The 23,340-nt window shown below is 35.0% G+C and overlaps 1 protein-coding gene across 4 annotated transcripts in view; it reads left to right on the top strand.

Annotated features, from left to right (window-relative positions):
• SESTD1 (SEC14 and spectrin domain containing 1) overlaps positions 1–23,340 on the top strand; it is a 114,863-nt gene that overhangs the window by 62,813 nt on the left and 28,710 nt on the right. For all 4 annotated transcript variants that reach the window (XM_070581589.1, XM_070581591.1, XM_070581590.1 and 1 more), the window contains exons 6-9: positions 9,709–9,822; positions 10,941–11,038; positions 13,623–13,678; positions 16,454–16,665. In XM_070581589.1, the coding sequence (XP_070437690.1) occupies positions 9,709–9,822; positions 10,941–11,038; positions 13,623–13,678; positions 16,454–16,665 (480 nt within the window). The remainder of the gene's footprint in view (positions 1–9,708; positions 9,823–10,940; positions 11,039–13,622; positions 13,679–16,453; positions 16,666–23,340) is intronic.

The following is a 23,340-nucleotide window of genomic DNA, read 5'->3' as shown; positions in this document are numbered from 1 at the left end:
TAGATAACGATTTTAAAATTAAAGATCATGGATGCCATTTGTTAGATGGGAAAAGTCAAAATTGGTCTTTCTTTTTACTTTGATATAATTATGTTAAGATGATATTATGAAGTTTACCTTAATTCAGTATTTTATAATATTAATAGTTTAGTAAATCCTTTTTTTAAATTTAAAACAAGCTCATCATGAACTACTTCTATGTGATATTCTAGGGAAAATGATCAGATGCTGTAGGATGTTATAGAGAGTATTCGTGAGATTTCCGTAACTGTTTGGGAAATACTGCTTTAGAGTGATGCAATGGGCAAGTCTAAAGAAATGCATGAAACTTTTGGAAAAATGTACTTTTTTAAATATTTTTGAGAAATGAAATGTTTAGTTTGTGGTTCCATCTTCTCCACAGGCAAGGAATTGTTTGATTTTTAAGAAAATTTGCTTTTAAGCTAGAGTGTGGTCTTTCTATCAATCACTTAATTAGAATAGGTGACAGTGTCAGTAAATATTTGATAGTTTTGCAGAAGATAATAAAGAGCTGACTATAGTATGTTTAATTAATATTCTAATACAATTATATAAATCTGTGTCTTTTTGTACTTTTTTTTTTTTTTTCTTACTGAGGAAGATTCACCCTGAGCTAACATCTGTGCCAATCTTCTCTGTTTTGTATGTGAGTTGCTGCCACAGCATGGCTGCTGGTGAGTGGTGTAGGTCTGTGCCCTGGAACCAAACCCCAGCTGGCAAAGTGGAGTGCGCTGAATTTAACCACTAGGCCACATGGCTGGCCCCTGTACTTTTTAATATTTTTGCTCTAATTCACAGTTCTTTCTTTCTTTCTTTCTTTTTTTTTTTTTTTTTTGGTGAGGAATATTGGCCCTGAGCGAAGATCCGTTGCCAGTCTTCCACTTTTTGCTTGAGGAAGATTGTCCCTGAGCTAACGTCTGTGCCAGTCTTCCTCTGTTTTGTATGTGGGATGCTGCCACAGCGTGACTTGACGAGCAGTGTGTAGGTCTGTGCCCAGGATCCAAACCAGCAAACCCCTGGCTGCCGAAGTGGAGCATGCAAACTCAACCACTATGCCACCAGGCTGGCCCCTGACAGTGTTATTTCTTATTCATTAAATAGTCATTTGACAAAAGAGTTTGACAGCTTTTTCTATAGCTTTGGAAAATATTTCTTTAGAATTTTCAGCAATATGTCCTTATTTCTCTGTTTTCATATTTAGAATCAGAGGATGAAAAGGGATCAGACATAATACATGTGACCTAAATATGATGTTTGGGACCATATTTTCTAATTTTGCTTTTAATTTTGGTGATGATTGCTTTTTGAGACTGGACTTTTTAAAAAAGAAATTGATGATTTTTTTCTCTTTCCCAAGTAATAAAACATTTCCCGTAAGGTAAAATGACCCCTTGATTTGCATTGCTTTATATTTGAACTTTCATACAGGTTTGCTATATTAGTGGTCTCTTTAAGGACTGTAACAGAAAGGAATGTAGGAAATCTTACCAGTATTTTGTAACTTGAGAAGCTGTAATGAGTACTTTAGAGAAAATCGCCTAAGGTGGGATTCTAAATTTGTTTTGCCACATTGACTCTGAAATATGCCAGTTTTCTCTTTTTTTTCCTGTAGATTATTTGCATTCTAATCTGTTTCTGTGCTTTTCTGTCTTCCAGCAATCTCCTTCTCTATTCATTTTCCTTTTTTAGCACTCCAATTTTACCTGAGGCCTAACTCCCCCACTCTCCCATCCCCAGGAAAACATGGTTTCTTATTTTTGCTTGTGCATTTGAATTTGTTCTTTTTGTGAAATCATATCCCTCTGTGATGTTTGCCATCACTGGAGTGGAGTTGAACTGTCTGCTCCTTCAAACTTGGTTTGCCCTCTGAGAAGCAGTTGTCTGTAATTTTTATGTTGCGTTCTGGCAAATGGTGTTTTCCAAAGACTCGGCAGTTACTCATGTTTTGAAACAGTGTCCTTTTGCTGTGCGCAGGGACGAGGGCTTCTCTTTTCTCTTAAGGATGCTGCTTCTACTCACTTCAAAAGGTGATTCTCAGGTGTATAGCATTTTCATACAGGAAGATTTTCTCCTACTATTGCAAACTCTTCTTAGATGTTTTTTCCCTTCAGTCTTTTTGAACATACATTATCTAATAAAATAGAAACAATTGTTGCTGTTTTGCCAGCCTTGTCTCCCCTTTCTCCTTGCCCTCACTCTCTTAAGTGAAGATGAGATTATTGCAGTGGGAGTGGAGTTGTTTCATGACAACAGGTAGTTCTCTAAATTGTTAATTTGAGACGATCATGATTTTGAGTCTGCTGATTGTTCAGACTTGCTTTTTTTCATATATATTATTTAGCTTTGAGATACCTTTGGTATAATATAGTTCTGTATATTTAGATGGTAGATCTACTGTTTTCACTTTGAACAGCCATCAGTGAATTTTATAAGTATATAGATTCCATAACATGTTTTATAATGGAGAAAATGAGTTTTTGCAGGTCTGCATAATTGTGACATTCCCTTATCGATGTATGTTTTGCATAAGTAGAAATGTTGTAACGGGAGTAATCTCAGCTAATTTTTTCCTTTAAATTGTTTACTACTAAGTGATAGTATACTCTTAAATATATTTTATATCATAAGTGAAGCTGTACTATTTACATTTAGGTTGATTTTAGGAAAAAGCTTTTAAGAGAAGTATTCAGATGCAGATAAAATGTTGCCGCATATAACTGAATAACTGCAGATTTTCCCTTTGGCTTGTTAAACTTGAAATTTGTTACCAATAATTTTAATGTATTTAGGAACTGCAAAATGTAGAAAGGTGTGTGTGTGTGTGTGTGTGTGTATAAAAATAGTATAACCAGAGTAGGTGGCAAGTGACAAGTGCTCTTCTTTGGGCAAGGCAGGTAATATGTTAGAGAGAGTGGCCCAAATTAAATGTATAGGATGACAACTCATTAGAATTATGTCCTCTTAGAGCTTAAAGAGACATCATAGATAATTCAACGCAGCTGCCTTCTCTGGCAGATTGGGGAAATAAGCCTGGAGCGAATTCCTTTAGGTCGTGTCTGCGTGTCTGCAAGGTCAGTGAATTTGTGGCAGAGCTGGAACACAAACCTGGAATGATTGGCTCCTAGCTCAGTATCCTTCCAATTATAATATAATGATGTTTAACCTAAGAAGGAAATTTGGAAATCATTTGATATATTCTGGTGAAGCTTTTGGCTCTCTGTGCTATTATGACCTAAGGGGCAACAACGTTTGGGTGTATTTTGAGTATTTTCATCAAAGGCTTTAGAACCAAACCAGAAAACTTTAATCTACTTCTTTTTATGAAAGCGTTGCACAACTGTCTCTAGAATAGTACAGAAACAAAAAGCTCGTTTCCTTTGTAGAAGCATATCTTATTTATCCTTATATTACCAGCACTAGAACACACAGCTTTTAATAAATAAATTTAGCTGTTCTTTTTATTCTAAGATGTTTATTTTAAATTAGCTCCCATTATTATGTAAACAGGAAAACAGTGAAATTGAGATATGCTAAACTCCTCATGTTAGGGATAACTTTAAATTGCTGTTTAAAATAGATGGGCATAATAAGTTTACTGTTATTAAACTAACCAAAAATGTTATTTAATGTTCTGTCTTATTTTATTTTTTTTAATGAAGAAAAGAGATGCATGAACTCCTTCAGCTTTTCTGTCATTACCACCTCCAAATGTCCTTTCTTCTCCCTCTGCCCCCCTTGCCTGCTGCCTCAGAGTTACCCTCTCTTCAGTCTGAGGTGGAGATCTCATTGTGCCCCTTCTGTCAGTCATTCCCTTCTTTTGATTTTTTTCTGTTTTTAGTTCTTTAATATGGTGTTTGGTACGTATTCTTTAAAAATGTATGTGTATACATGAAGCTTAATAATAAAACAAACTCTTGGGTACCCACTACCCAACCTAAGAACCCAAGTATCAATACCTTTGAATAAGTCTGAGAGCCCCTCCCTGATCCCTTCACCTACCCCTCAACCCTTGACTCCTAATTTACTTGTCTTTATCCATCCTTTGTTCATGTTCTCAATCTGTGTGTATGTGTGTGTGTATTAAAAACTTAAATGTGAAAGATGAAGTCTTTAGAAGAAAATAATGGTGTGTTTATCTTTTATTATTCTTTTATATCTATATCTGCAGAGTTACCATTTAGAGATATTATTTATTCCTAAAGAATACAGTTTCACTTATTTTCTGAGCTTTATAAAAATGGTATTGGGGCCGGCCCCGTGGCACAGTGATTAAGTGCACACATTCCACTTCAGCCATCCAGAGTTTAAGGTTCGGATCCGGAGTGCGGACATGGCACTGCTTGGCACGCCATGCTGTGGCAGGCGTCCCACATATAAAGTGGAGGAAGATGGGCACAGATGTTAGCTCAGGGCCAGTCTTCCTCAGCAAAAAGAGGAGGATTGGCAGCAGATGTTAGCTTAGGGCTAATCTTCCTCAAAAAAAATGTTATGATTTTTGTCTTCACTGACTTACTTTTTCTCACTCATCATTATATGTCTAAGATTCATTCGTATTCTTGGAGTAGATATAGTTGATTCATTCTCCCTGCTGAATGTTATTCCATTGGGTGATTTAAGCAGTTTAATTATTCCCTTGTTGATGGACGTTTGGGTTGTTTCCATTCTTTTGCCGTTATGAATGTTCCTCTAAACATTCTTGCATATGTCTCCTGATAAACGTGTATAAGATTTTCTCTGTTTATAGAATATCCAGGCATACATTATAGAAATGTTCAAATTTACAAGATAATGCCAAGTTGTTTTCCAAAGAGGTGTTCTAATTTCTGTGTCCACTTGCAGTGTATGAGAATTCTGGCTGCTCCATAGTTCTTCTAACACTTGATGTTTGCTAACACCTGATATTTGCAAGTCGTTATGGTCTTGTCTTTTCTCACGTTATCCTTGGTATTGGTGTTGTTAGAGTCTCATGAAATGAGTTGAGAGCATTCTCTGTGTTTTTGTTCTCTGGAAGCCTTTGTTTAATTTTGTTTTTTAGCAAAGCTTCTTAAGACTGTCAAGCTCAGCAGGAAGCTTATAGATCATCAGGACAAATGTTCTGATTTTACAGAGGAGGCCATGGGGCTCCAAGGCCTTGTAGGACTTGTTAGAAGTCTCAGGGATAGTAAGGGGCAGAGCCAGAACTGGAACTAGTTTGAGGCTAGTATACCTTGCACCATGACACACAAACTCTCACAACATGATGAGTTCATAAAGAATTTTTCAGATACTGAAAATCTCTTCTTTGATTTTTAAAACTCACTTGTAAACTGCTGCCCGGTATTTTCTTTGTGGGAAGATTTTTTTTAAAAGAGAGATTATATATATATATATATATATATATGTATGTATGTATTTATTTATTTATTTTAGATATTTACTGTTTTTGTTATAAAGAATTATTAACACATAAAAAAACAAACAGAATATTATAATTAACTCCATGTATCCATATGCCCAGTTTTGACAACCATTAACCCATGGTCCATTCTGCCCCATCCTTACCCTTAACCACTTTCCCCAGGGAAGACTGAGGTTATTATAGTGAAGGAAATTGAAGACATTCAGTTTATCTGTAAATATTTTACTATGTGTCTATAAAACATAAAGATTCTTTTTAAAAAATGTAACCAATACCATTTTGCCTTAAAAAACATGGTTCCTTAATATCAAAGAGCCAGTTGATTTCAAATTTATAATTATTTGATAGATGTTATAAAAGGATTTAGTTATATAAAAATGTTACATATAAATATTTTAAAATTTACTTGTAAATTTGTATATAAATTATTCACACACAGATTAATTGATTTGAATCAGGATCTAAATAATGTTCACTCATTATGATTGGTTGAGATGACTTTCCAATTGGATAAGGTTTTAAAATGTTGTTAATGATTTCTGATTTGACTAATTATTGATTTCTGACTTAATTTCACTCTGCTGATAGACATGTTATCAGTTAGTTCCTTTGAAATGTACCAAGGCTTTCCTTATGGCCTAATACACAGTCAAGAGTTTGAAGTTTTCATGGTTGCTTGAAAAGAATATGTAATTCTCTTATTCTTGCTTGTAGGATTCTGTATTAGTCCATTAAATGAAGCTTTTTAAAGATTTTATTTTTTCCTTTTTCTCCCCAAAGCCCCCCGGTGCATAGTTATATATTCTTCATTGTGGGTCCTTCTAGTTGTGGTATGTGGGACACTGCCTCAGTGTGGTTTGATGAGCAGTGCCATGTCCACACCCAGGATTCGAACCAACGAAACACTGGGCTGCCTGCAGTGGAGTGCACGAACTTAACCACTCGGCCACGGGCCAGCCCCTAAATGAAGCTTTTTAATCTTAATTTTTCTTTCTCCTTTTTTCTCCCACATTTTTTTCTCAAGGTTACTAGGTGGTTTCTATAGAGATTTTCATAGTCTGCATATTGCAGAGAGCATCCCTATGGTGTAATTTAACCTATTCTTGTTAACATATTAACATAGTCTTCTGCCTTTTCAAATTCTGTATTTCCATAAATTGATAGTTGGATTTAGACAGTTGGTTAGATTCAGATCTGATTTTCTTTTTCCAAGGCTCTTTATTGGTGGTGATGTGTGTGTTCCTTCATCGCAGAGCTCATAATAGTGTTCCTTTTTTGTGATGTTAGCAGCTGTGAATGTTCAGTGCCTAGATCTCTTCATTTATTAAAGATTTTAAATGGTGATATTCTAGTTTTATTATTCTTTCTTCTTTCACTATCTAGAATATTTCTATAATGAAGAACTTCCCTTTGTTATTTATTTACTCAGTGGTACAGTTTGTATATGAAAGATGAGATAAATGCCTGTTTCCCTTTATTTGCTGGTTTTAAGTAAAGTAAATTTGTTCCCCAGCATAGTCCAATTGTGATCATGTCTTTTGTATTAATATGAGCTCATTGAATTAAAGGTACTTCATATTGTACAATACGTCATTTATTATTCTTATTGATAGCAAATCGTTACATTTTTGGCCAGTGGAAGCCTTTTCAGGACCTTTTGGCACCACCGTAGCAGTCTTTGATGGTTTTCCTGATATGTGGATGGGAAGATGCTCCAAGCTCATCACGTGTATTTCCAGCCCCAGACCTGGAATATGGCATTTCTCCGGGGACCCTTGATTCCTTTTAGTGGGGAATGGTATTTGGAGATAATTTGAATGCTAGCAGTGTGCTTTTCTACAGAATTGGTCATTATTTCTAAATGTTTCAGTGGACAGAACTAGAAAATTTATGTATGTGAGTATGTGTGTTTTTATTTGAAGATGAAATACATCATGAGTTTAAACTGTTACTTCCAATTCAAATTGAAGACCAAAAGGGTAACTTTTTCCCTCTCACTTCTTCTTTCCCAAGAATTCCATTTTCTCAAGGACATCAGGGATGGCAGAATTGGAATATCCCATCTTAATCATTTGCTTTCTTCCTCATCAAGTAATCTCAGAATAGCAATACTGTAACTACCAGTAACAGTATGATTTCTGAAAATGGAAAGACTCTAGTGATCCACTTCACTTCATTGATTATAAGTGTACTGTTTCTTCTTATGTCAGTTTTGCTAAATTACAATTTTTATAGGAATTTGTCCATTTATTCTAAATTAGCATAATTATTGGCACAAGATTGTCCTGTGTCCATATTATCTCTTAAACCACTGCTATCAAATGTAGTCGTGTTCTTTAGTTCTTACTATTATTTGTTTGTGCCTTTTCTTCTTCTTGCTTTATCTTATCAGAAATTTGTTGATTTCATTTTAGTCTTTTCAAGGAACAACGTTTTCAAATTTTATTTTTTATTTTTTTATTTTTTTGAGGAAGATTAGCCCTGAGCCAACATCTGCTGCCAGTCCTCCTCTTTTTGCTGAGGAAGACTGGCCCTGAGCTAACATCCATGCCCATCTTTCTCTACTTTATATGTGGGATGCCTGCCACAGCATAGCTTGCCAAGCGGTGCCTTGTCTGTACCCGGGATCCGAACCGGCAAACCCAGGGCCGCCAAAGCAGAATGTGTGAGCTTAACTGCTGTGCCACCAGGCCGGCTCCAGGAATAACTTTTAGCTGTATTAATTCCTTAATTTCTTACCTCCTTTCTGTTTTCTTTGGATTTATTCCATTGTTTCCTCCTTTTCCCACCCCCCAACTTTTTAGGTATGTCCCGTAGCTCATTATTCACCAGACTTTCTTTTCTAATAGAAACATTTAAGGCTCTTAATTTCTATTTAATGTATTGTTATCTATAGCAATTTGTTATAAACTCTAATTATGATAGGATCCATTGGATCCATTTTTATCTGATAGTTTTATGAACTTTTGATACCATGTTTTTGGTATCTTCCTAAGGATGAGTTTTACTGCTTTTAGCAAAACAGTTTGCAGTCTTGGTCATTTGCTCTCATTTATTGTTACGTCATAACTTCAAGTAGACTGTGGCTGTATCTAGTTTAGCATATTGGGTGTGTTTCCTCTTCCTTTTTTCTTTCTCTGGTCGTTCCTCCACAAGTCCTCCTTATTTGTTTTTCTTTTTTTTTGGAGTTAGATTTATTGAGATATAATTTACCTGCAGTAAAATTCATCTCTTTTAGCTTACAGTTTTATGAGATTTGACAAACATAGTCATAAATCCTTCACCACAGTCAAGATATAGAAGAGTCCCATCATCCCCAAAATTGGCTCGTGCCATCTTGTGTCGCTCCTTCCAGCCTTCTCTCTGGTGCCTCTCTCTCTTCACTTTCAGGCTAGTTGGTTTCTCTGTGACCTCAGCTCTCTGAGGAGTTCCAGAAAAGTTTTAATTTTGTGGGTTATCTGGCCTTTGTTGTTGTTCGAGTGGCAATAGTGCTCTTCCCAGCTGGACACATTTTTCTTATCAAGCCATTGTTTTTTGGTAAATTCAAACCTACATGTATCATTTTTGCATTAACACTACCATTTGAATATCTGTGCCACAGTTGTATTTTCTTTTATAGTCATGTATATCTTCACTGAAATTTTATTTAGCTCTACAATGGTCTCTTAGGTCTTTCTATGATTTGTATTTGAAATCTTTTAAAGTTTAGAGTTAAAAGATTATCATTTTAATATCTAAATTTCAAGTTTATGAATTCTCTGACCTTCTCCCCACTTTTTAGTTCTGATTTTCAAATTAAATATTAGTATAAGTTATTCTGAGTTTTACTCTACTATTAGAGGACATTTTGTTAATATATAATCAAAGGAATGTTAGAGAAACTTTGTGTAATTTTTTGATTGTCATATTTATTATTCAGTTGTGCATATCATTTTAGTGTACCTAGCTAGTTTTAAGGCCATATGAAATTCTTTGCTGAATGCGTCATTGTATTAAAGAAATTGATTTTTATTACCAAGAAATTATTAATCTTGATAAAATTTGGAAACTATTTCAACCGAGCTGCTAATATCTCTTGTTTTTTAAAATGTGGTATTATAAATGTTTTACGATAGCTTATTTCCAGCAGATATCCACTTCATTGATTTTAAATGCTGTTTTAATTAAATAAATGGTAATATATCATGTTAGAAACAATATTGCATATTTAACCTGATTTTACCTCCTCATTACTTTAATGGACATTAACAGTGGCTTGCTAAATGTTTCTTTTCTTTTTACTTTCATAGGTTATTTTAGTGTCTGCCAATAAGTTGACTCGTTATATAGAACCATGCCAGTTAACAGAAGATTTTGGTGGGAGTCTCACCTATGATCACATGGACTGGTTAAATAAGAGGCTGGTTGGTATATTACAATGAGATAAAATGTTATTACATATAAATAAGACATTTTGATTATCATTTTAATCGACTAAAATGTGGATTGTTTTCCTTTTTACAAAAATGAAGTAGTATAGTGTATGATGCTCTAAGGCAAATACTCTGAAGTCAGACACTCAAGTATTGGCTATTACTTTGGTCATTAGTAGCAGTATTACTGCTAGTCCAAGTTGTAAATCTTTTAAGAGAATAACAGAGTAGTATAATATCTTGAGAGGTAATCTAGTTGATACACCAGTTTCAGAGAGGATATTTAAACATCATCTCTGAAGTTGAAGAGCAGTTTGACAGGTTAAGATTTTCCTTTCTGAAAAGTGTATCTTCTTTGTCAGACCAGACTTCTGAAATCTGCTACTCTGTATAATCTGACATTGTTTAATCAAATTGCTGGGGACTGAAAGAACAAACTTCACATGAACTCACTTTAGATTATATGCTAATTTTTTTGAAGAGTGGTGAACTTTTGGTTATTTCAGAATGGATGAGCAATTCTGTTTCCACCGTATTTGAACAATGATATCAGACAAATGAGTGTCCACTTTATTACTTACGTTTAAACAGACTTGCCCAAATCCCTTTTTAGAAATATTTTAATAAATCATGTTAGAATTATAACTAATATATTTTTATGCTACATGCTTGTGTGTAAAACTCTATCACATGCAACCAGTGTGGAGTGGTGATAGAATGACATAAAGAAATGTTCTATAACTGGTAGAGGGTTAGAACTGGTCTAAAAACATTCTTGTAGTTAAAACTGTTATTGGTGCAGATGTTTCTCAAAGAAACACAGGAATAAAGATAAAGTTGGCTGAATGAAGAATAAAGATAAATTCTTAATGTATTTAAATTTTAAAAATTTAAAAATTATCCGTTGAAACTATTTATTGTTTTAGGAAGTGATTTTGTCTTCTCTCGTGTACACTGTTGTGCTCTGGTGCTTGAATTGTACTAAGTGACTCCCAGAGAGGGAAAGGGAATTCTGCCTCGCTGATTCTATTGCTCTTAACCGAAAATCCTTATGTACATATTAACTTTTAAGATTATCCTTAATATGTTAATAAAATCTCATATTGTAGGTTTTTGAGAAGTTTACAAAGGAATCTACATCATTATTAGATGAACTTGCTTTGATTAACAATGGAAGTGATAAAGGAAATCAGCAAGAGAAAGAAAGGTAGGTGACTAGTTCATCTAATTTTACTCTTGCACAGCTATGATTAATCTGATAAAAGACATCTCTATTGTTAATGCAAGCTAAAAGAATTAAGGTGAGCAAGTCTCCATTCAGTCAAACTTGACATACAAAAATTGAATTAAAGTCATTTTTTAATTTGTGAGATATTGATTTGAATCAGAATTTCTTTATAAAAGACTTTTTTTGATACATTTACCTTTTTCTGACATTGTGTAAAATATTCATTTACAAGGACATGTTTTCAAAATGAAACAATTTTCTACCTTAGAGTTCTACTTCGCTTGTAAAGATATGGAAATGGTGGCAGCTTGAAGGAAAATTATTATAACCTTTTTAAAATACGTTAGCACTTAAATGCCTAGCTTGTAGAACTCCTCTTGTCCTTATAAAATATGTGATATTCATGAGTTCAATTTGGAGAATTTAGTGTTTTATGACACTGGATGAAGTAATTATTCAGTTGTATTATCTAAATGTGACTACTAGATTGATCCTTTTAACAGATTTCCGTTAAATTTTACAACTTTATCAGTTTCATGTTTCTGTTGGTAGGCCAAGTCCCTCTTTCCAGGTAAAAAGCACTTTAGGAAGCGAATTAACCCTTTCTGGTCTCTCAATAACAAAGTAGTCACTAGAACAATAATTTTTCATTAGGAAATTTGAAAGAATTAGCACTCATCCTTGTCTGTTGAATCTGACCTTAAAAATACAGTGAGGGGATTAGGTTAAGGTGGTCAGAAGGTAAGGTACAAACTTCTAGTTATAAGATAAATAAGTACTAGGATGTAATGTACAGCATGATGACTATAGTTAATACTCTTGTATGGTATATTTGAAAGTAATGAAAGTAAATTTCATCACAAGGGAAAAAACCCATCTTTTTTCTTTCTCTTTTTTTAATATCTATATGAGATGATGGATGGTTAACTAAACAAATTATTGTGGTAGCTATAATATGTATGACATTGTACTCAAATCATATTGTACACCTTAAAGTTATGGAGGACTTTATGTCAATTATATCTCAATAAAATGGGAAAAATAAAATGGAACCTTGATAAAATGCAACTTGTTATTCTGTGAATACACATATAGTCACATATCAATTAAATGAGCTAATAAAGTAAAGAGGGATATGATAAGGTCATAGTGTAACACCAAATCTTGATTAAAACCAAGTAAAAATGTGAAAACAAATAGTTTAAATGCAAATCTAGTTAAAGTTACAACAAACGTTTAGGAACCTAACTATCCTATAGATGCTATATAAATATGGAAAACGTTAAAAATTTGCATATAAGTAAATATGGGGGTGTGCATCTTTGTAGATATCACATACACTTATATGCTATGGTTTAGGAATTGAAAATATTACATAAGTTACGTGACAAAAATTAACTGAACCTCTTGATTTCTGAGTAGTCCAGCAGAGTAGGTTTGATGTTTCTTAAAGTCATGTTCCTTGGGAGAGACATCCTAAACCTGTAGAATATGAATTCATGGTCATAGAGTTTAATGCTGTTCACTGTGTGTTACCCTCTGTAAGAATGACTCTGGACATTTAAAGATTACTTCTGAGAAAGCATTGCGGTAAAGAAACTGTTTAATTGCTTCCTAAGAACTTCTATACTTAGATGCCAATGGGACCCCTTTTTCTCCATCTAATAATATTTTGATCAGTATTTTGGGAAACACTTTGGGAAATGCTGGCTTGTATGCCTGCATGAAGTATCAGATAAAGTCTTGTATTTGCCATCCCTCCCCATGGAACTCAAGTGTTAATTGTTTAGGCTCTTTTAAACCTCAGATGATAACGTCCCTTCTCTTGCAAATTTTCATCACCTTCTTAATGTCAATTCTCAGGAAGCATTTAGGCTACTCAGAGATGAGGGCCTAGATCAATTGACAAGAGTGAAAGATTTAGAGCAAGACCTGTCAGTTACAGCAGCATGGATGATCCTCGGCTTTGATTTGCTGTGTACCCTCTTTCGTTTGTCTTCTACTTCCCATATGTGTTTATGAAAATAAAGGCTGTAGTCCAACTGCAAAAGAAGCATAATTAGTACAGGGAAGAGAGTACAGCTGCTACAGGACTTGCATACACGTGCACGCAGACACACGAATATCAGAGAATACTTGCAGCTCTCAGAGGCTTGCTGTAGAGACGTTAACTTTTGATTGGAGGATGGCTGCATGCATTTTCAATGTTTATTTTCTGGGTTCTTATATAGTTACAAATTTCATTTTGAAACAGATATCCAGTGGAAAAATACTGAAGTGGATTTCTTTGATATATTTGAAATGATACTATAATTAATAATAATAAACTATTTTTTCAAGTAGTATATTTTGTAATTTATCATATAGATATTTCTTTGGCTACTAGTATTTAATTATCTCTGATGGACTTCCTAATGCTTAAGAGAAATTAGCATGGTAGAATAGTATTCTTCAGATTTTCATACTTGTGTGCCCCTCTTTTGATATGTATATATAGAGAATTTTCTTAAGTTATGTGGATAGAAGTATAACTTTTAAAAATTGCTCTTTTGACGCTTTCCAGGTCTGTAGATTTAAACTTTCTTCCATCGGTTGATCCTGAAACAGTTCTTCAGACAGGTAAGACCAAAAAAATGTATTTATCAGTGATAATCATAATCCAGTAATCATAATCCAATCAATATGATGTCCAATATATGATTGGTTTATGAAATAAGCATTGATTGAGCAAGCATTACTTGGTAGAAACTTGAGGGGAAGTTTTTCAAACTGCTCTTTGATTTAACCTAACAGTGTGTTAATGTACTCTACAATATAAAACAAAATATTAATAATGATAAACTCTCTCTCCCTTGAAATACTTGGATTTATTTCTTTATCTGTGAAATGGAGATAGAAATTTCTATTTCATCGGGTTGCTATGAGGATTATTGATTACTCTTTATGTTCTAGCACTGTATTTTTATGTATTTTCGTATTTCATTCTCCTAACAACCTCTTAAGATAATTAGTATTATTTTCTCTGTTTTGTACGTGAGGAAGCCAAGGCGTAGCGATATGAAACACTTGCTCAAGATCGAGTGACTATTAAGATCTGTCACCACAGCACTAAAAACAGGCCTAAATCCGAAGCCACAGGCTGTACTGTTTTACAGTCATCTGTGGAAGACCCCTTAGCGCCTTGCGGTGGCCTTGCACATGGTGCGTGTTCAGTGCTGCACAGTGTGTATATTCCAGCCCAAATATCTCAGGTTGTGGTTTCACAAATTCTAGGAAAACACATTGGAATTCTTTTAAATGAAAATACCTTAATTTCTAATGTATTTTTCTAATAATAGCTCATAATTCTGATCCCACTGTGTACCCGGCACTGTTCTGAGCCCTTTCCATGTGTGAACTCATTTATCATTTACCACATCCCAGTGAAGTAAGTGCAGTTATCATCCTGATTTTAAGATGGGGAAGGGAAGGCATAAAAGGGTTCGGTAACTTATCAGGTTACACAACTAGTAATGCTAGAGTTGGGACTTGAACCAAGGCAGTTTGATTTCAAAGGATGGTCTTTGAAATCGTTTTATGGTGCTCCTTCTCTAATGGAAATGGTATGCATGAGGAAAACATTAAGGGTAACAGTTGTGAAAGTAGAAAAAAAGGAATGCGTTCCTATTTTAATGACTTTTATGAATATATATACACACACCTGTTGTGTATATGTATATATAGACTTTGCATAAGTCTTTAAAATAGATGTTCTTCCAATTATAAAATATAATGAAGAGTGAAGAAATAAATTCTTTGTGTATCTTCATTGTAATTGATTTAGTTGTCCTAAGTTTTATCAGTATGATACAGATTTTATTTCCTTAGAGAGCAAAGAAATAATTGTAATCTCTGAATTCCTACATGTTTAGAAGGTATATGGCATTACATTTAAAACTTAATTCCATGTTTAAATTTAACGTTTTGAAAGCTGCTTAAGCCACTGAATTAAGAAACTTTTTAAATTTGTAATTCAAAATTAATTTTATATGCCAGTAAGTCCTTTTTTTATATGCTATTAACTCTTAAAGTAGAGAGAGAGTATAAAATAGAGAGGTTTAGAACAATCTTGGATATTTTTTAGAAACTGGAAATAACTCCAAATCATAATAAAAATTCTGTTTCTGTATATTGAAAGCCATTTAAATTTAGAGCATTTTCCTGAATAAATATGAAGAGAAGAAAATTTAAATATCTGCATATTTTTTGGTCCCTAAATAATAATTGGAATAATATTATCCTGGAAAAACAATTTGCAACTTATTCACTTTTAAAATTGTTAATACACTTACAGCTTTAGATGTTGCACATTCTGCAATTTTAATTTCTCATGCATGAGTGGATTTTCTATTTATTGCTGTCATTGAATAACATTGGATGCATTTCTTACACTAGTATGGGCCCTCATGATTCACAGTTAATATGTTTTAGAGATTCCTATAAATAGAGATTATTTAGATATTATTTTGTAGCAGTAATAATAAGACCTTCTTCCTTTAATCCTACATTTGTTAGACTGTCAGTTTATCTTTTAGGTGCTGTGATTAAGGCTATGGATAAATACTGAAATCCTACAGCATATTGCTCACTATTGATTAGTACCATGAGACAGAACATACTAATTAGGACCATCAGACAGAAATCTCAGAGTGTCATTGTGCTTTACAGGGAAAGAAGATTGGTTGGCACAGTATCTTGAGTAATGGGGACAAGAATATGATAAATAGATATAGAAAATATATATACACCATATATACTATATATTTATTATATAGTATAGCGTATATAGTATATTAATTTATGATACAGCATATAATTATGCTATGTAGTATATGTACACATGTATGCGTACATGCAGTTTTTCTATTTATCTCTATATAAATTTAAACACTGCATTTCAGTGCAGGCATACCTCAGAGATATTACGGGTTGGGTTCCAGACCACTGCAGTGAAGGAAATACTGCAATGAAGCATGTCACACAAAGTTTTTGGTTTCCCAGTGCATGTAAAAGTTATGTTTACAGTATACCATAGTTTAAGTGTGCAATAGCATTGTGTTTTAAAAAAGTTTACATACTTTAATTAAAAAATACATTATTGCTAAAAAATGCTAACTTTCATCTGAGCCTTCAGCCAGTTGGAATCTTTTTGCTGGTGGAGGATCTTGTAAAAAATGCAGTATCTGCAAAGAGCAATAAAGTGAAGTGCAGTAAAGTGAGGTATGCCTGTCCGTATGACCTGGTAGGTAGGTAGGTAGTCATATAGGCAGATGGATTCTAAAAATAAGGGACTAGAATTGAGAAGAATTGTATTTGTTTATGGATATTAATTATAAGTATCTTTCATTCATAAAGGGCATGAATTGTTATCCGAATTACAGCAGCGTCGATTTAACGGCTCGGAGGGAGGGGTCTCGTGGTCTCCTATGGACGACGAACTGCTTGCGCAGCCGCAGGTTATGAAATTGTTAGACTCACTGCGGGAGCAGTATACCCGCTACCAGGAAGTCTGCAGGCAGCGCAGCAAGCGCACGCAGTTAGAAGAGATTCAGCAGAAGGTCCTGCAGGTAGGTGTCTGATCTGAACACGTTTAGCTCCTTTTGATTCTAAATGTTGGAGTTTTTAAAAAATAATTTCTACTCTGTAACTGATTTTATACTAAGCGTTATTTACACAATATAGAGAACCTTAGACATATTAGACCATTTTTAATTATCTCTATTTTTTACAAGCAGTATTTCCATTAAAATTATTTCTACAGTGATGGCATTGAGCATTTACCTCACTCTATCAGAATGAACTTCAAAAGTAACTAGTTGTTGGAAATATCTGTCTTCTCAGTGTATGCTTGCAATAAATAACATTGATATTTGATTTATTCTTAATTTCTAATAACTTGTTAGGTTTTTTTTTTGTTAATTTGGGCATTATGAAGAGTTTTTCTATCCTAGCAAAATAATAACACGAATATAAGTAATTACAATATTAAATTTCATTATTTTATGATACTGATAGAAAACTTTAAATTTATTTAATACATATGAATTTTTAGTTCCTTTTAAAATGAATTTTTATAAGAAAAGTAGGCTAAAAATACTAAAAATAAATACTAAGGAAGACATCTCTGTTATTTAGACTACATTCTGGATTTTCATCTGTTGAGTGATTGAGAAATCAATCTTAAATATTTTATTTTAAAAATGCAGATGAGAAATGTCCCAATGTTTTTATCTAGGTTCATTCATTCATTAGATAAGTGTTTATTAAGTGCTTGTTATATAGAAGACATTCTGCTAGGTTTTTGACAGGATATAAAGGTAGACGTGGTTTTTGCTAACATTCAGCCTCAAGAGAGGAAGTGTTAAGTGTGTCTAGGTCATGACTGAAGTGCCCTGGACATTTATAGAAGCAGTTATTCCTCTGGTTGCAGGTGATCTAGGAAGACTTAGTGGAGGAGGTAGCACTTGAGCTTGTCCTCCAATAGTATATAAGATTTCCCTAGAAGGTGCCTTGTGAAAGGAGAATTGGTGTTTTGTGAAGGAGAAAGAAGAGTGTGAATAAGCACTAGCAGCATGAAATTCCAAGCTCTGTTGAGTAAGAAGGAAGCAGTAGGCACCATGGAGAGTTTCTGGCTTTTGAGTCATAGAACATGGCCAGTGAGCATGCTATGAATCCCAGTTCCTCCATTTATTTACTGTGTGATCATGGTAACATTATTTACTCACCTGAGCCTCCATCTGACTTCTGTCTTCCTTGTTACCCTTCCTCTGTTTCTTTCCCTTCCTTCCTGTTTTATTAACTAAAACAGGGGTAACAACACCCCTTTGAAAGGTTTATTGAAAGAACCCAGCACTTGATTAATGGGAGCTATTATATTTGTTTTCATTGAAGTAGACTCTAGTCTAAGTCTAGTTCAGTTGTTGGCAGACTGTAAATGTTTTGGCTTTGTGGACCATACAGTTTTTCTTTCAGCTATGGCTGTTTAACTCTGCCATTGTAATGCTTAGACATTATGTAAACAAATGTATGTGACTGTGTTCCAATAAAACTTTATTTACAGAAACAAGTAGTAAGCCAAAATTGGCCTGCAGGCTGTAGTTTGCTGACCCCTGACTGGAGCATCAGGGTGTCATGGGGAAAAAGTCTTGAAAGGAAAGAAGGAATTGGGTCATGGAAGATCTTGAATTCCAGACAAAAGGATTTAGGCTTTATCTCATCATAACCACATATAAACTGAAGATTTCTGAGCATACGTTAATTATGTATAACTTCTTCTATGTAATATATTTGTAAGTTAAAGATAGCTTGTATTAAACCCAGGTAAGCTTTAGCCAAGTAGCTTGAGAGTATCTTTGAAAACCATAAAGATAGAATAGCATAGTGGTATACAAATCACCCAGATAATCTACTTCCAAGTTGTTTATCTTGGGAAGGAAGTATAACGTCTCCATGCCCTACCTTCCTTCTTAGTAAAATGAGAATAACAAGAACAATAATAATACTTAATAGGGCTGTTACAAGGATTAATGAAGATAATTTTTATAAAATGTTTAGTGCTTGGCACATAATGAGTTTTCTGTTAGTGTTGTCTATTATTTGCTCATTCAAAAAATGAGTATCTATAATGGTGTGTCATTATGCTAGGTGGAATATAATGGTAAGAAAAATTGACAAGGTTCCCACTCTTATGGTGCATGATTACATAATCACACAAATAGTTGTAAAATTGCAACCATGCCTACTCCCAAGAAGGAGAGTAGTGGGAGTAAGGATGAGAAAGAAGAAATCAGAGATGAATCATTTTTCTGGCTTGCAAGATTTGATGGATGGTGGTGGTATCCAGTTAGGGAACACTGAACAGCATTTGAGTTTAAATGTGAGTGGAAAAGGGCGTGGAGAATCATGACTTTGGTTTTAGACATGTTGAATTTGAGGTGACTTTGAGATATCTAAGAGAAGATATAGAAGGGTTGTCCCGAACAGGTCCAGAAATCAGAGAAGTCTGGGTTTGTGACATATTTGTTTGTAATCTGTGAATGAATGGTGATTAAAAGCATTGATGTGGATGAGAATTGGCCAAGGAAAGAGCTGAGAGTAGGTTAGAAGAGGGCTTTTTAACTGAGCTTTGAGAAACTCCAACATTTAATGACAAGATAGAGGAGCGTACTTCTGAAAAGAAGTCAGTGGAGGATTGACCAGAAATGAAGGAGAAAAGTGCGAAGAGTTCTGTGTTGTGGAAGCCAAGGGAAGAAAGCATTTCAGAGAAGGAGTTGGGCACCTTGTCGAATGCTACTGAAAGACTGAATAAGAGAGAGACTTAACATGTCCATTAGAATGCACAAGATCAAGGTCATTGGTGATCCTAGGGCATGGAGTGGCAGGGCCAGAAGCTCACTGGAGTGAATCCAGGAATTGAGAGTGAAGTGTGGTGAAGGAGACACTGAATATAGACTACCCTTTGAGAATTTTGTCTCTGAAGGAAAGATGAGAAATAGAGCAGTGCCTATGAGTGGTAGAAGAGAGGTTGTATTCATTTAGTAGGGCTGCTGTAACAAAGTACTACAGACTAGGGGGCTTAAACAACAGGAATTTAGTTTCTCACAGTTCTGGAGGCCAGAAGTCCAAGGTCAAGGTGTTGGCAGAGTGGATTCCTTCCGAGGGCAGTGAGGGAAGGATCTGTTCTGGGCCTCTCTCCTTGGCTTCTCGATGCCCATCTTCTCCCTTTGTCCTCCCGTCATCTTCCTTCTGTATCTGTCTGTGTCCAGATTTCCTCTGCTTTTGAGGATAGCAGTCAAATTAGGTTAGGGCCAACCCTAATACCCTCATTTTAATTTCATTGCCTCTTTAAAGACCTTATCTTTAAATAAACATGGTTACATTCTGAAGTACTGACGGAACTTCAGCATATGGATTTTGTGGGGGGACACAGTTTAGCCCACATCAAGGTTCAAGTGTAGATTTCTTCTTTAATAATATGAAAAACTGTAAGAAGTTTAAAGGTTAGTGGGAAGTATCTGTTTGGAGGGAGGGATTGAATGTACAAGAGAGAAAAGATAATTAATACTATCAAGTTCCTGACCAGGTGAGGTGAATGGACTCCAAAGCACGATGGAAGGGGTTAGGTTTGGAATGGAAGAGGGAGAACTCCTCCTTTGTAACAGGAGGAGGGAGGGGTGGGATGAATCCAGAGGTGCCTCCACATATTAGTCAGGCATCAGGAAGATAGAGGAGTTCCTGTGTGTGTGCGCGTTTTTGTGTGAAGTCAGAGACAAAGGTCATCTGTGGGGTGGGGCAGGTTTGGAGGCAGGGTAGAGGTGTGGTGATTGAAGAGAATTAGAGGTTTGAATGGAGTGAAGATGATTCAGAATTTCCTTTGTGGGGATTGGAAAAGTGAAATTACCATAGAAAGGTAGTTGTATTTTTAGGTAGTGTTGATCTTGAACTTATAGTGGAAACTTTCTGGCCTCTTGTGTGAGCCTCTCAATTCATAGCTGGTCGTTGAGGTGCAGGCACAGAGAAAGAACACGGGTGATGGGATTCATCCAGCATTTGTGCTTTGCTACATGGGATCAATAGGTATGATAAAAAGACAGAGGGGCAAGGGGGTTAATGTATTGGCAAAGGCGTTTTTGAAATGATGGACCAGCTCAGTTGGATAAAGAAGAAAGAAACTAGAGAAGCAGATGATAATGAAGATATTTATAATGATGGTGATGATGGTAATGAGATTATTGTTAAAAACAAATCAACTTTATTACAGTTCAATTTTCTTTATGAGCATTACTCATGAATTGGTTAGAACACTATTATTCATCATGGAATGGTTCCTGCACTGTTTTTCACAGTTCACATTTTAGGGAAAGATGTATTTCCCTTGCCAAAATGATTACCTAAATTTAGCTATATAGTAACATATATTGATCATGTCAGCATACACAGAACATAAACTATACTGTCTTCAGTCCTGCAAATTTGGGGAAAATGAAAAAGATTTTTTGTTTATATAAAAATAAAATTGACTGTCTCTGCTTATGTTAAATTAGTAAAAATTGAATTTTTCAAATTTCTTTTTCTGTTGACTTACCACTAAAAACATAATGAAAGAGAAATCTATAGCTTTAATAAATAAACTATATAAGTAATGACGATTATAGTTATCAGTCATTTATTCCCCACAGTTCAGATCGGTAGCATTAGACATCTTGTTGTTACGCAGACCATGCTGCTGCTGCTGCATTTGGACCCTAGATTTCACGTGCTTCTGGGTAGGAGACATGCCTCTTCACTGAAATATGCGATCGTTATTCTCATCATTTATTGTGGCAGTAATTACTGTTGGCATTGCAGATGTTATTTCTAGAATCATCCATGAGCTTTTCTTCCTTTGTAGAAAGGAACCATAGATGCAAAATAGGATATACTCTGAGTTGCATAAGTGTACAGCTGGAGGCTATGTTCCCAGTTCCCCAGATTCTTTCTCTGGGTTAAATGCTTGACATTTGCTTGACATGCCCCTCTGCCTGGTTTGACCCACATACTTCCAGATATTCTCTTGTGCTCTCTTTAGAAATCAGCCTGGTGAGGAAAGAATGGTGGATAGTCACAGGCATTTTTGGCCTCTGCAAATATTTGTCACCTTAGATTTTAAGAGCACATCTCCAAGGTTATCCTGTGCATGTAAATGTAACCATTTGCGGGGTCATATTGATATGGATTGGGCATGGAACAGTTTTTGCAGTAAATTAATATTCAGATTGACTGAGCAAGATGTCTTGATTGAAATTAAATTTTATAACCTAGTTTGACAAACCACCATCATTAATGCATTTAAATAGACTTGTTTACTGGGGCGTCAACCTCTATTTGCATCATTTTCACTAGAAATAGTCGTACATTTACTGTGTCTACATTACTGATGTTGCATACTAAGGGAAGTTACTTTCAGCATACATTAAAACTATATGTGCACTTGACCACTTGACTGGTTTTTTGTGCCAAGGAGATGTCTTTGCATAATTTAAAATTTATTTTCAAATGTATCGTTCTTCAAAAGTTTCATGAATTGTTTTTCCCCAGTTATCATGATTTCTATTAACCTGCTGCTTTTATTTCTAGAGTAGTCTAAAATCAAAGTTTAATGTTGTCTTAGGTTTTTAAAAATAATATATCCACTATTAATTAGTTAAAAATTTTTGAGATGCTTTCATTCCACCTGTATTTTTTAGAATTCAGATATTTCTAGTGAAATAATTAATTATATTAATCATTTAAAATACTTAAAAGCCACTTTGTATCTGTTTCTATATCCATATTCATAATACATAATAATAAATGAGAAGCAGTTAAGTCCCAAAAAGGAAATGGAAGATTGTTTCAAAATGTTCACATAAACTTCCCTAAAACTTACTCTCTTTATTTTCTTTTTTAAAAAGTGTTGAGGGCTGGCCCGGTGGCACAGTGGTTAAGTGCGCACCTTCCGCTTCGGCAGCCTGGGGTTCGCTGGTTTGGATCTCAGGTGCGGACACAGCACCCCTTGGCAAACCATGCTGTGGTAGGCATCTCACGTATAAAGTAGAGGAAGATGGGCACAGATGTTAGCTCAGAGCCAGTCTTCCTCAGCAAAAAGTGGAGGATTGGTAGCAGATGTTAGCTGAGGGCTAATATTCCTCAAAAAAAAAAAAAAAGTGTTGAATAATGGGGCCGACCCAGAGAGGTAGTGGTTAAGTTTGCGTGCTCTGCTTTGGTGACCCTGGGTTCAGAGATTCATAACCTGGCCACAGACCCAGCACTGCTCATCGAGCCATACTGTGGCAGTGTCCCACATAAAATGGAGGAAGATTGGCACAGATGTTAGCTCAGGGCCAATCTTCCTCAAGCGAAAAAAGGAAGATTGGCAACAGATGTAGGCTCAGGGCCAATCTTCCTCCCTCCTTCCCCACTCCTACAAAAGTGTTGAGTAAAACAGTTCAGAGACTTGCTTAAGAAACACAGGAGTCTTACTGTAAAATGCAGATGTGAGACCAACTTTATAAAGAGTGAATAGACAGAAGGAGCTAGGGTGTTTTTCTTCAGAACAAGTGAGGAAAGCAAACAGGCTAACAATTATTAGTATCATCTGCTGTGCTAAGTGTCTTACATATAATGACTGGTATAATCCTGACAACAGTCCTGTACGGTAAGTAACATTAACACCATTTTAAAGATGATGGGCCAAAGTCTTTCAACTAGTAGGAGCAGAGCCA

Source organism: Equus przewalskii, chromosome 17 (genome assembly GCF_037783145.1).
Source record: "Equus przewalskii isolate Varuska chromosome 17, EquPr2, whole genome shotgun sequence".
Taxonomy (NCBI): domain Eukaryota; kingdom Metazoa; phylum Chordata; class Mammalia; order Perissodactyla; family Equidae; genus Equus; species Equus przewalskii.
Note: the sequence above shows the minus strand (reverse complement) of the source record. Positions and strands in the feature narration are given on the sequence as shown.